Source organism: Anolis carolinensis, chromosome 2, assembly GCF_035594765.1.
Source record: "Anolis carolinensis isolate JA03-04 chromosome 2, rAnoCar3.1.pri, whole genome shotgun sequence".
In the NCBI taxonomy this organism is placed as follows: domain Eukaryota; kingdom Metazoa; phylum Chordata; class Lepidosauria; order Squamata; family Dactyloidae; genus Anolis; species Anolis carolinensis.
This window is the reverse complement of record NC_085842.1, coordinates 8,852,984-8,866,481: the sequence shown is the minus strand read 5'-3', so window position 1 is coordinate 8,866,481 and position 13,498 is coordinate 8,852,984. Positions and strand designations below refer to the sequence as shown.

The following is a 13,498-nucleotide window of genomic DNA, read 5'->3' as shown; positions in this document are numbered from 1 at the left end:
GGGGGAGCGGAGAGAGCCCCCACTGTTAGCTCCAGCTTCTGCCAACCCAGAAGTTCGAAAACATGCAAATGTGAGTGCATCAATAGGTACTGCTCCGGCGGGAAGGTAACGCCGCTCCATGTAGTCATCCCACATGACCTTGGAGGAGTCTACGGACAACGCCGGCTCTTCGGCTTAGAAATGGAGATGAGCCCCAACCCCCAGAGTCAGACACGACTGGTCTTAATGTCTGGGGAAAACCTTTACCCTTGACCTTAACTACCACCAATTCCTCAATACTTTATTTCCCAGACCACCAGACTTCGCCACAGCAACGCGTGGCCGGGCACAGCTAGTTAAGAAATGAAGTGAAGTGAAGTGAAGTGAGGAGGAAAAAGAGAAGAAGTGTGCATGCATGAAATTTTGGCTCCACATGAAAGCAGGCTTTCGTGTCGAGCTGAGTTTTGTGTGGGGAGGGGGGCTTTCTGTTTCATGCTTCCGAATAAATGGAAGACATGGAAGAAATGGTAAGAATGAATTTCATGCCCATGCCTATTGGTTACTATCTTCCCATTCCTTGCAATCACAAGTCTTCCCACTGTGAGTAAAATAATCACCAATTCTTTTTCTTCCAATTCTAAATTCAACTTTGTGGCATCCATTAGTAATGGTAACCTACCCTGTTTCCCCTAAAATAAGACATCCCCAGAAAATAAGACCTAGTAGAGGTTTTGCTGAATTGCTAAATATAAGGCCTCCCCTGAAAGTAAGACCTAGCAAAGTTTTTGTTTTGAAGCATGGGCAACAAACAGAACATCAGAGCATGCAGGATCGGTAAATGTACGTACCATAGAGTGTTGTACATGGAAATATTGGTAGTAACAAGAAATTCACAGTTTGTCTGGTTATGCTGGTTTATGATGGCAACTACTGTACAGTATAGAATAAATGTTCATTTTATTTATTCAACAATAAATATTAATTCTTCTTCATGGAAAAATAAGACATCCCCTGAAAATAAGACCTAGTGCATCTTTGGGAGCAAAAATTAATATAAGACACTGTCTTATTTTCGGGGAAACACGGTAGCATCCGGGGCAATGTTTATCCTATAATGTTCCCTATTTCCATAAATATACCCTGTTTCCTCAAAAATAAGACAGTATATTAATTTTTGCTCCCAAAGATGCACTAGGTCTTATTTTCAGGGGATGTCTTATTTTTCCATGAAGAAGAATTCACATTTATTGTTGAACAAAAGAATGAACATTTATTATATACTGTACAGTAGTTGTCATCACAAACAAGCATAACCAGACAAACTGTGAATCCTATCAAGAATTTCTTGTTACTACCATTATTTCCATGTACAATAATCTATGGCACGTACATTTACCCATCCTCCAAGCTCTGTTTGGCGGGCATGCTTCCAAACAAAACTTTGCTAGGTCTTTTTTTTTGGGGGGGGGGGGGGAGGCCTTATATTTAGCAATTCAGCAAAACCTCTACTAGGTCTTATTTTCAGGGGATGTCTTGTTTTTGGGGAAATAGGGTATTGTTCCAGAAACGCTTCAGCTAGGGGCATTCCCACCATAAGTGGAAATATGTCCCTTTGTGCATTCCAGATCTCCAGCAGTGATTACTTTGTTTCCTATGTATCTCGTGTCATTTAACCGGTGTGGTATACCATCTCCATATGACTTTATACACGTTTTCTTTTACTCTTATTGACAGATTCTGAACCACTCTCCCATTTTCACAGATATTTCTTGCTTTTCAAGTTTACTTAGCCATTCTTCATATTTATTTAACTCTTGACATATGGGATTTTTACCAAACCAGACGTTCTTCCATTTATAATAACTGCTGTCTCCTCCTTGCCTCAGAAAATGCTCTAAGCAGTTTTGGTGCTTGGTCAATGGACTGAGAAATTCAAGTAATTCAACCCCATCAATCTCTCCATCAAATGGATATAGTCATTTTTCCACCCTCTTTTGGAAAGTCAAAGCTCAGTGATAGATTCTTCTGAATTGACTGACTGGCCCCCTGTTTCAGTAGGGAAGTTGCAGGTCTGTACTATCTCCCAACTTATTTCAGGCTTCTCTTATTCCAACTATATGTTATATCGCGGTATTTCTGTCAAGCATCCATTCCGTAATGGTTCCCTCTGGATTCCTTCTTTGTGATCCTTTGTCCAAATTCGCTGGGAACTCTATTTATTTATTATTTATTTACAGTATTTATATTCCGCCCTTCTTTCTCACCCCGAAGGGGACTCAGGGCGGATTACAATGAACACATATATGGCAAACATTCAATGCCAACAGACAAACAACATTCAGTTTTAGACAGACACAGAGGCATTTTTAACATCTTTCCAGCTTCACGGTTCCGGCCACAGGGGGAGCTGTTGCTTCACTGTCCATTGGTGGCTGTTCTTCCTCTTCTTTTCCTCGTGAGCAGTTTTATGGTGTTGTAGATTAGTTAAATTAGCCTCCCGCATAAAGCGTACCTTAAATTTTCCCTACTTGACAGATGCAACTGTCTTTCGGGGCTGCTAGGTCAACAGCAAGCCGGGGCTATTTTTTTTTAATGGTCGGAGGCTTAACCCGACCCGGGCTTCGAACTCATGACCTCTCGGTCAGTAGTGATTTATAGCAGCTGGTTACTAGCCAGCTGCGCCACAGCCCGGCCCCTAGGGAGTACGATCTAACCAGTTATGGCCTGATGTAAATGTAACTCCCCTTTCTGCAACAACCTTTTCCAAATATCAACGTTTTCTTTCAAACATAGGGCCCCACTCAGACATAGGCATCGCAAAGGCCTTTTGCAAATTAGGTCAAATAGTAGACAATCAGAACATATGGGACTTATAGTCATTAGAGATATCTCTGAAAAATCTCTTTTTAAACCCATGTCCCCCTCACAATTAATCCTACACATAGGGCCAAGCAGGGCTGCATATTGAAAGTACAGTAGAACCCCGGTAGTCCGAGTCAAACGGGCGGACCTAAGCTCGGTCAACCGGATGACTCGGATTACCAGGCCTCTCGGTTGGGAGGCAGCATGAATCCGGAGGAGTTTGCACCCTTCCGGATACATGCTGCCTTCCAGCGGAGGGGAGACCTCCATTGAGTGGGTGAATGGGGAGGGCCGCAAAAGCCCTCCCCGTTCACCCACCTGCCCGCCCGTACCTCGGCTCCTTCGTCACGCCGGGCCCAGCAACACTGGTGCCCGGCGTGGCGAAAGAGTCGGACATGCGTGTTGCTAGGTAGAAAGCAAGCTACCAAGCAACACGCATGGGGCGCTCGCCCCTTGGGAGGTGACCCCTGCATGTTGCTAGGTAGCTTACTATCTACCTAGCAACACGCAGGGGCCACCTCCCAAGGGGCGAGCGCCCTGTGCATGTTGCTAGGTAGCTTGCTATCTACCTAGCAACACGCACGTCAGTGAGCAGGTGAACGGGAAGGGCCTTTGCGGCCCTCCCCGTTCACCTGCTCGGATTGCACGGAGGCTTGAACGAGTGGGGCTCGAACGAGCGGGGTTTTACTGTAAATATTTCATTACTTTTTTCGTTATGTAATTGCGCAAGGGAGGGAGTGTTCTATCTCTGTGCTTAACTAAATGAACTGGAAGGCACCGTAGCACGAGGGACAGATCGGAGACTGCATTTGGTAAATCAAAATATGTTATTAATAGACAAATTGAACTTCCTTTCCTCTTGTTGCCACTACAAAATCTCTATGAGGAAAGAAAAATCTTTTAAGTCTATGCATTTCTGGATGGATATTGCCACACAGCATAAATAAATAAATAAATAAAGTCTTGACATTACTGGATTCTTTGTATCTTTCAGGTGACTTTAATACAATATTGTCATGACTTTCTCAATTACTGCATTATATGGTTTCTTAATCTAACTTGAACACAGTTCTGACATGACGTGAATTTCTGTGCTCCTTTTAGCTTCCTACACTTCCTTCCAGTGCTTCACCAACTGACAAAATCTAACTGACAAAAATAACTGCCATTTCCAGGCTAAGCTCGGCCCCCTTAGAATCTTAAAGTTAACAGGGCAGCAGGTGATGTTCTTCCTCCTGGTGGCACATATTTACCACTGTCTCCCCCCCCCCCCCCCCACACACACACACACACAAGTTTCAGAACATTTAGGTCATTCACTGATTTTGAGGAATTTAAAAAAGTTTTTATGAACAACTTAAAACAGCAAGAGCGATCTCTTGAATTTCTATTTTCAGTGATACAACATAACCAGGGCATCATTCCCACCAAGTTCCATAAATATTTGTACATCCCTGATTTTTAGGGTATTTTAACCAACTTAAATTTAACAGTACTATTTCCTTGGGAGACCCCAAAGGCCATCCATTCCAACTGCTAGGCTGAGTACCTTTATTTATTTATTTATTTATTTACAGTATTTATATTTCGCCCTTCTTTCTCACCCCGAAGGGGACTCAGGGCGGATTACAATGAACACATATATGGCAAACATTCAATGCCAACAGACAAACAACATTCAGTTTTAGACAGACACAGAGGCATTTTAACATCTTTCCAGCTTCACGATTCCGGCCACAGGGGGAGCTGTTGCTTCACCGTCCATTGGTGGCTGTTCTTCCTCATTCTTTTCCTCGTGAGCAGTTTTATGGTGTTGTAGATTAGTTAAATTAGCCTCCCGCATAAAGCGTACCTAAATTTTCCCTACTTGACAGATGCAACTGTCTTTCTACACTGTGCTTCTGCATCCCAATCTCTGTTTTTGTGGTCTCAGTGTAGAAGTTAATATTTTTCTTTTTCTCTCTCTTTGCATTTGTTCTGCCTGAGATTACATACCTTTGTGGTATAGGTCTTGTAATAATACAATATGTCTGTGGCCTAATGTGCTCTCAATGTCTCCAGGTGTGATGCCTCATGGGCCTTGTAGTCCTGCTCATAGTGCAATCGTGACAGATGAAGACGAAAACATGGGTTTTTCACCGGTTCAACAAGAGCCGGAATCTTTCCAGCTGCCGGATGTTTTCGCCCAAGAACCCAGTAAAACAGACCTTGGGCATTCCTCACCCCCGTTCCCTAGGAGACAGTCCTATTCTGCAGACAGGGGAGTGAGAGAACAGACTCGCAGGAGCTTACGGATTGCAGCTAAACAACAGGCTGATTAGCCATGCTTCCCTTGGGAAATTCTAAGGAGTTTCACATCTGGACAAAATTGGGTTTCGTTTCCCGTTCTCTAGGGAAAGAGGTCGTTGGCGGGAAAACGAGACCCTAATATAGGTGCCTGGCACGTTAGAATTGTTGCGGAGTCAACAGAGCAGCTCCAGAAGCAACTTCGTGTTTCCAGCCTTGTGTGGACTTCGCAAAGTCCGCAACCCCAGTTCCTTGCCTTCCGGATCAAGTATTCAAGATTTGTCTAGCCTTGTTTTTAGCCACGGACCTTGTTCTTAGAATCTCTGTTTCGCCTTGTTCCTAGTCACGGACCTTTTTTTAAAATATTTTTTATTGTTATTATTGAAAAAAAGTTACAATTATATAAACATGTTCTATACATTTCCCCCTCTTTTATTTACATCCACCCCTGTGCTCCCCTTCCCCAGAGCCATCTCTTCTTCTGTAGTCCCACCAAAAGTTCAATTCTTCATTTGGAGGTAAATTCCCATCTTCTTTTTCCAATAATTTTTCTAGAAATTTTCTCCAAATACTTTCAAAATCATTTTTTTCCCATAATCCCTTCTTTACTTTTAAATTTGATGTTAGCTTGTCATTCAGTGCCATTCGCCAAACTTCTTTATACCATTCACGGACCTTGTTTAAAGATTCAAGTTTGTTTCCAGCCTTGTTCTCAAGCTACCTTGGACTTCAAAGACTCTGGGCATTTTCCCCACACTATTGCTTGGCAATAGTGTGTGTTTCGGTTATTGGATTAAAAACTTTGAACTCTAATATCATTTATTGGACAATACATTTTTGGACTATATTTGACCTCATTTGATAGGTCTGCTTCTGAACTATACTCTTCACTTGTTTTTATTACTTTTATATATTTACTTAATAAAGATATTAGATAGATATTGGTCTCTGCGTCAGGTTCTTGGTGCTCCGTTGCCTCGGGCGTGACACCAGGTGCCTTGCTTTAGAAATGTTGGACAGGGATCATGCTGCAGGGATAGAGACGATCAGGAAAATGCTTTCCAACCTTAGCCCCTTTCTGTGGTGACCATACTGTTAGAGGTCTTCATTTACAAAGGTTGGATTAGAAGCTTAACCAATTGTAGAGCAAGAAATCTCATTCACAGAATCTTGGGCCACAATCCCCTTTGTATCTGAGCAGGGATTTCTCTTTGTTTGGCAATTGGCTCTCTGAGTTGGGCTAGTCATTTCCCCTTCTTCTCCTGCATTTGCTACAGCACTAGGCTATTGTTTTTCATGTCCAGTGAGATCTTTCTTTGCTCCACTCCTGATGAGATTTTCCTCTCATTTGTCTGGCAGGTAACCTCTGAATGTACCTTCTGAAGAACACTTTGCCCCTTTTTAGGACTGAAATGAAAGTACACAGCACTGACAAGAACAAGAAATAAGTTGGAGAAATTATATTTCAACTACATGCCTGTGTATTCAAGGAGGAAAGGAATGATTGTGCTGTAAGAAGAGGGGCTTGGTAAAGAGGAAAGAAGACTACAGCAATCAATACAAAGACTCAAAAGAGGAAATCTTATCCTGTTCTGGAGTACATAATTGTCAACTTCTGGCATAATATTTGAATCATAAATATAAAAGAATGGAAAATCTTGATTCCTTGTCAAAATCACACACAGGGGTGAAGCTACATAATTGTATGGACTGTGGGAAATGTTTCATTGGGAGGAGCTCCCTTAATAAACATCAACAAACTCACACTGGGAAGAAGCCACATAAATGCATGGAATGTGGAAAGAGCTTCACTCAGAGTGCACATCTGAATATCCATCCAAGGACCCACACAGGGGAGAAGCCACATAAATGCATGGAATGTGGAAAAAACTTCAGTGAGAGTGGAAGTCTGCGTATCCATCAAAGGACCCACACAGGAGAGAAGCCATATAAATGCATGGAATGTGGAAAGAGTTTCAGTAGGAGTGCACATCTGAATATCCATCAAAGGACCCACACAGGGGAGAAGCCACATAAATGTGTGGAATGTGGAAAGAGCTTCAGTGAGAGTGGAAAGCTGCGTATCCATCAAAGGACCCACACAGGGGACAAGCCACATAAATGCATGGACTGTGGAAAGAGCTTCAGTGATGGTGTGAATCTCCGTACCCATCAAAGGACCCACACAGGGGAGAAGCCACATAACTGCATGGAATGTGGAAAGAGCTTCAGGCAAAGTTCGACTCTGCGTATCCATCAAAGGACCCACACAGGGGAGAAGCCACATAAATGCATGGAATGTGGAAAGAGCTTCAGGCACAGTTCGACTCTGCGTTCCCATCAAAGGACCCACACTGGGGAGAAGCCACATAAATGTATGGAATGTGGAAAGAGCTTTAGTCACAGTTCGACTCTGCGTTCCCATCAAAGGACCCACACTGGGGAGAAGCCACATAAATGCATGGAATGTGGAAAAAGCTTCAGTGAGAGTGGAAGTCTGCGTATCCATCAAAGGATACACACAGGGGAGAAGCCACATAAATGTAAATCATGTGGAAAGAGCTTCAGTCGGAGTGGACAACTGCGTCTCCATCACAGGACGCACATATAACTGAATGGAATGTGGAAAAAGCTTCAGTCAGAGTGCACATCTACATAAGCCACATAAATGCATGGACTGTGGAAAGAGCTGCACACAAGGTTTAGCATGCATTACACATCAAAGAACTCACACACAGCTAGGGGACCCCTGCCTGTATGTTTCCTAGTAGAATTTCCCCACTCAAAGGTGCCAGTCAGAAAAAAATGAGAATGGGCAGACAGATGAAGTCCACCACCTTGGTCTGCATCTATCGTGTACAGCACTTTCTGTGGTCTGGCTTGACTGATCCTGGGGCAGGTCTCTCACAGAGGAGGATTTTTCTCAGTATTGCAGCCAGCTTGGAAGGGGTTAACATGACCTTTTCCTGAAAAAAAAAAAAAGCAGCGCAGGCTTTTGGGATGATTTGTGAAATGAGCAGCAGCTGAGATCTCATGAGAAAAGGGTTCTGGAAAAGAATATCTCTTTTGTAACATATAACGTCATGCATCTTGCCCTGGATCTTGGCTCTGCTGCCCCTCGGATAGAATTCTGGACTCTGGCCTTGTTCCTATAATCCTGTTCTGGACTCTATTGTACCCTGAATTGTTTACTTTAAATTCTGGACTGACTTCTTGGCTTGATTGATGGACTTGGTCTTATTTATTTATTTATTTCCGGTATTTCTACCCCGCCCTTCTCCCCAGGGGGACTCAGGGTGGCTTACAAATTGGCAACACAGTGCCATCACATCAACAATACAAAAGGCATTAAAAACTAAAAACATTTAAAACATCATAAAAACCAATATACAATAATAAAACATTACCATGCACCGAGGTAATGTCCTTTTCGTTCACTAGACCTTGTTAATCCAGAATCTTAAAAACCGACCGTGTCAAGCTCGAAAGTTCATTCATTGAACGCTTGCGCACATAGCCATGTCTTTAGTTTTTTTTCCTGAACCCTAGAAGGGAAGGAGCCTGCCGGATGTCACTGGGGAGGGAGTTCCACAGCCGAGGAGCCACCACCGAGAAGGCCCCGTCTCTCGTCCCCACCAGCCGCGCTTGCGAGGCAGCTGGGATGGAGAGCAGGGCCTCCCCAGATGATCTTAAAGTTCTTATGGGCTCATAGGAGGACTTCAGTTTGTATACCTGCCTCTCTGGCTTGACTTTTGAATTCTGACTTCGGTTTGTACTCTTGCATTCTTGGTTGTTTCTTTGTTGTTGTTGTTGTTATTTTATGAACTGTGGTGACTGCATTCCTGACATCTGATTATTGGACTGCTCCTTGGCAAATATTTGTTTTATTTGTAAATTACGTGGTCATACTTTTAATTGCATGCCGCTTTGGGTCTCCTTCGGGAGAGATAAAGCGGGGTCTATGTAAACATAATAATAGTAATGCCTGCATAGAGTAAACCCCCTGTAGTAATTGAGACTGTTCAGTCATTACCATTAGCAAAGGGTCCTTTAGGATACATAGCATCTCTCCCAAATTGCACGGATGAAGATGCTTGAATCTGTTGAAATAGGCAAATCTTCTAAGTTGATGAAATATTTCTCTAACTACAAACAAGATTGGGACCTACTAATTTATTAGCTATAATAATGAGGGGGCATTTGTTTATTGTGGGTTTTAGGAATTAGTTTCATATAATTAGAAATGGAAGAGTAAATATAGAACAGCATTTAAAGTGAGTAAATAGAGATACAAATCAGCATGCAGTGAGAGTTTTGTAGTTTCATTTTTCTATTAGTTTTGTTCTTATTATGTAGGTATTTGTCCTTGAGTTTTTAATGTTTGTTTTTTAATGTTTTTTATCTTTGGCATTTTTTTAAATGCCAAAATTGTAATTTGTATAAAAATTATTGGAACAGTCTATTAAGAGGACAGAAATGGGGGAAGTTAGTAAGAATTTAAAAGCCGGAAAGCTCCAGGTATGGATGGACTGGGAAAAGAATATCATAAAAGTCTTAGAGAAATATTGCCTCCAAAATTATTAGAATTGCATATTGGAATAATGAAAGCAGAGAAAATACCAGAATCCTGGAGAAAGTAATTAATAATATTAATATGAAAGCCTGATAAAGATTTAACAGACGCAGGGTCGTACAGGCCCGTATCATTAGTTAATCAGGATGCAAAGGTATTATCAGCTGTAATAGCCAATAGAATGAATAAATGCATGTACAAATATATATAAAAAGATCAATGTGGCTTTGTAAAAGGAAGACAAATGTGACATTTGATAGGGAGAGTATTAAACAAAATATGTATGTCTCGAGAGAGGAAGTTAAAAGTGGGGATACTAGCATGAGATATATTTAAAGCTTTTGATTGTGTGGAATGGCAGATATTAAGCAAGATTATGAATAAATTTGGAATGGGAAGTGGAATAAAAGGATGATTAGAACAATATTATTCAAACAGTTCAGCAGTAGTAGCAATTAACAACGAGGTGACAAAAGAAATAATAGTCACAAGGGGAACAAAACATGGGTGCCCTCTTTCGCCAATTCTGTTTTCTATGGTGGTAGAATTTTCTATGGTAAATAAGAATTTAGAAGGTGTAGGAATAAAGGAAAAGCAGAACGAGAACTTATTTGCTGATGACACGTTATTTATTTAAAATATGGTAGGTAAACTGGATAGAATAAAGGATCATTGAGAGATATTTGGGGAAACAACGGGTTTACAAGTAAATAGGAACAAATCAGAAATGATGTTATTTAATTATACAAAGAAAGAAGAAAAAAGACTTTATCAAACAGAGCAATACGGGAATGAGAATCAAGAACAAATTAAAATACCTGGGAGTAAGTATAACAAAGGACTTGAAAGAAATAGAAGAGGTAAATGTAGTAGCATTGAGGAAAGTAATTCAAAAGATTAATAGAATATGAAAATGCACATTTATCTTTGGAAAGATAGCATTCGTAAAAATGAAAATACTTCTGAGGATAAACTTCTTATTTCGAATGCTGCCATTTCAGGTTACAGAAGAAAAACTGAATACATTATTTATTTGTGACATTTCTACCCTGCCTTTCTTCACCCCAAAGGGGACTCAAGACAAACGAATGATAAATGGCAATAAATGATAAATAAATACTGTAATGGTAGTCAAAGAAATAGACTAAATAGTTATGGCACAGATCTCAAAAAGGAGGAGTATTAGCACTTCCTCATATCAAAAAAATACCATGAAGCAAACAGACTAAGTTTGGTTATAGAAGGAATGATAAAAAGGATGTAGAATGGTTAATGATGAATTCAGGTAAAGCGGAGAAAGAAATTTGGAACATTTTTTTTTCAAATAGTTTGAGAAAAAATTAGGGAAATTAGTAACCGATGTTGAGTACTGTACTGCATTAAAAATATTGGAGAAAGTTAATAACAAGTTCAATAATAACCCCAATTACAATGGAAATGACATTTCCAAAAAAATTAAAATATATAATGGATTAAAAATTAAGGGAAAAATAAAATAGGAGATTGAATAAAGGTTGGAATGAAGAAAGAAAAGATTAGGAACATAAAAATTTGAAAGGAATAACCAGTAAAAATTATAAAATATAATTGAAAAAAGTAAAGGAAAAGTAAAGAATAAGACCCTCACAGAGATTTGGGAAGGTCTAAAGATGAAAATCAATGAAACTGAGTGCTCACAATGATGGGAAGAAAGACATTGAAAAATGTATCAATACGAGTTAGAGAAAACTATTATTAGTTGATATGGAAATGGTACCTAACACCCATAAGTATCGCAAATATAAATAAAAACTACTCAAAAATTGCTGGAGAGGATGCCAAGAATCGGGAACATAAATACATAAGTGGTGGCAGTGTCAATATATAAATAATTTCTGGGGAAAGGTATTTAGAGAGATAGAAGACACAATGAACATTAAAGTAGAAAAGTCTTAGCATGGCTTTATTCTCATTATATAATAATAAATATACAGATAGAAGAACGGTATCAGGAACTATGGAAACTGGCAAGAAATGATAGGTTGACATGCAAATTAAAAGTTAAAAGAGGGACCTGGAAACAAAGTGATTGTGATGATGTCTGGAGAAAATGTATTGGAAGAGGATTCAAAAAGAAAGAGGGAAAATTACCTCCAGAAGAGGAAATGAAATTTTGGACAGATGATAAATAAAAGAAGTGGCTTGGGGGGAGGGAGCACGGTGGTGAGGGAAAGAAATTATGTATAAGCGTGAAAATAACAATAGATGCCAAATGTTAATGCATTGTAGATTGTATCGAATATTATGCGGCTGCTGTAGAACAAAGGATGTATGAAAAAGTTTAAAAATTGATAAAAATATTTGTAGTTTGTATAAACATGCTTTTGTTATCTCTCTTGTCTTTGAATATAAATTATTTTTAAGAACAGACTGATGTAGCAGCTATAAATGCCAATGTGATTCTAGGCTGTACCAAGAGGAGGATTCTGTCTATATCCAAGGAAGTCACGGCCTCCTTTCTTCTGCTTTGTTCAGACTCACCTGGAATGACCCTGTCTCCAGGTCTCGGTCCCACAATTCAAGACGGATATTGACAGGTCAGAATATCTCCAGAGACGGGATGTAGAGAAGCGCTGAGAGAGACAACTGGGTGTGTTTAACTTGGAAGAAAGAAAGAAGGGCTTCTCTCTCGGCAGGAAGGAAGGAGTAGGCCACGGAATTTGGGGTGTGTGTGTGTGTGTGATAAGACCCTCTGACTGCCAGGTAGAAAGAGATGTGATAGACAGGAATGCGTGACACATACCTCCAGTGTGCAATGATAGTTCTCAATAGACACGTGTTCACAGTACTGTAAAGGGTTAAGAAATCAGAGGTGGTGATCCCAGGGCAGGCATGGGGAGACCTCCTAACTGGGGGGCCGCGTGGTGGGCGGGAGTTCTCCCCAAGGCCCCTCCCTGCCCGGAGGACTGGCTGCCCAGAGAGGAAGAGCTTCTCCCTCCGGCCACACCCTCCTCCCACTTCCGCTCTTCCTTCCTCTCCGCAACACAGCAACACGCACACTCCTCTCCCCTTGGAGGCTCAGCCTGCGCACACGAAGGGGTGTCTGGGGAAGGAAGGAAGGGGTCCCTTTGAGATGGGGGGGAGGAGGCTGGGGGGCAAATGAAGAGGGGAGATCTCCCTCCCTCCCCTTCCTCTTCCTCTTCTCTTCCGGAGGCAGAATGTGAAGGAAAGACGGGAAACGTTGGATCCCAAAAGGGTTGGCCTATACAGTAAATCCCCCATAAGATAAGATGAAGGCTGTTATCAGGACATGACATAACACGACGGCTGTTAATGGGTTCCAGTTGGAGAAGCCAGCGGCCTCAGAGGCAGGGCCTAGCCGGCTTCTCATTGATTGGTTGTTGGGCTTGAAATGGGCCAGGGGGTGAGGGGAGGGCACAAGTCCGCCCTCTGGATTATAGGAATGTGGGGAGCCCATACAATAAGGGTTTGGAAATGGAAATGGGCAGGTTTTCCTGGTATCAGGTCCAAGTGTCGGGAACAAAGGGACTGTTTACCCTGCCCAGCACTTGCGGGGGAAGAAGGGGGACTTCCTTCCTAATTTTTTCTAATTTTCTTCCTCCCTCCCTTCTCTTCCCCTTCCTTCCTTCCTTCCTTCCTTCCTTCCTTCCTTCCTTCCTTCCTTCCTCCTTTCCTTCCCTCTCCCTTCCCCTTCCTTCTCCCTTCTCCTCCCTCCCTCCCTCCCTTCCCTTCCCTCCTTGGATTCTTGCCATTTAGTATGTTGGGAACCGCTTTGAGTCCCGTTCAGGGGTGGGAGAG

The 13,498-nt window shown here is 41.6% G+C and overlaps 2 protein-coding genes across 3 annotated transcripts in view; both read left to right on the top strand.

Annotated features, from left to right (window-relative positions):
- The window catches only part of LOC134296944 (zinc finger protein 239-like), a 74,884-nt gene extending 64,518 nt beyond the window's left edge, over positions 1-10,366 (top strand). For both annotated transcript variants that reach the window (XM_062973136.1, XM_062973135.1), the window contains one exon: positions 6,487-10,366. In XM_062973136.1, coding sequence (XP_062829206.1) covers positions 6,776-7,738 — 963 coding nt within the window. In that variant the 5' untranslated portion in view covers positions 6,487-6,775 and the 3' untranslated portion in view covers positions 7,739-10,366. The remainder of the gene's footprint in view (positions 1-6,486) is intronic.
- Positions 1-13,498, top strand: part of LOC100562976 (zinc finger protein 658B) — a 488,523-nt gene that overhangs the window by 117,043 nt on the left and 357,982 nt on the right. The window lies entirely within an intron of this gene.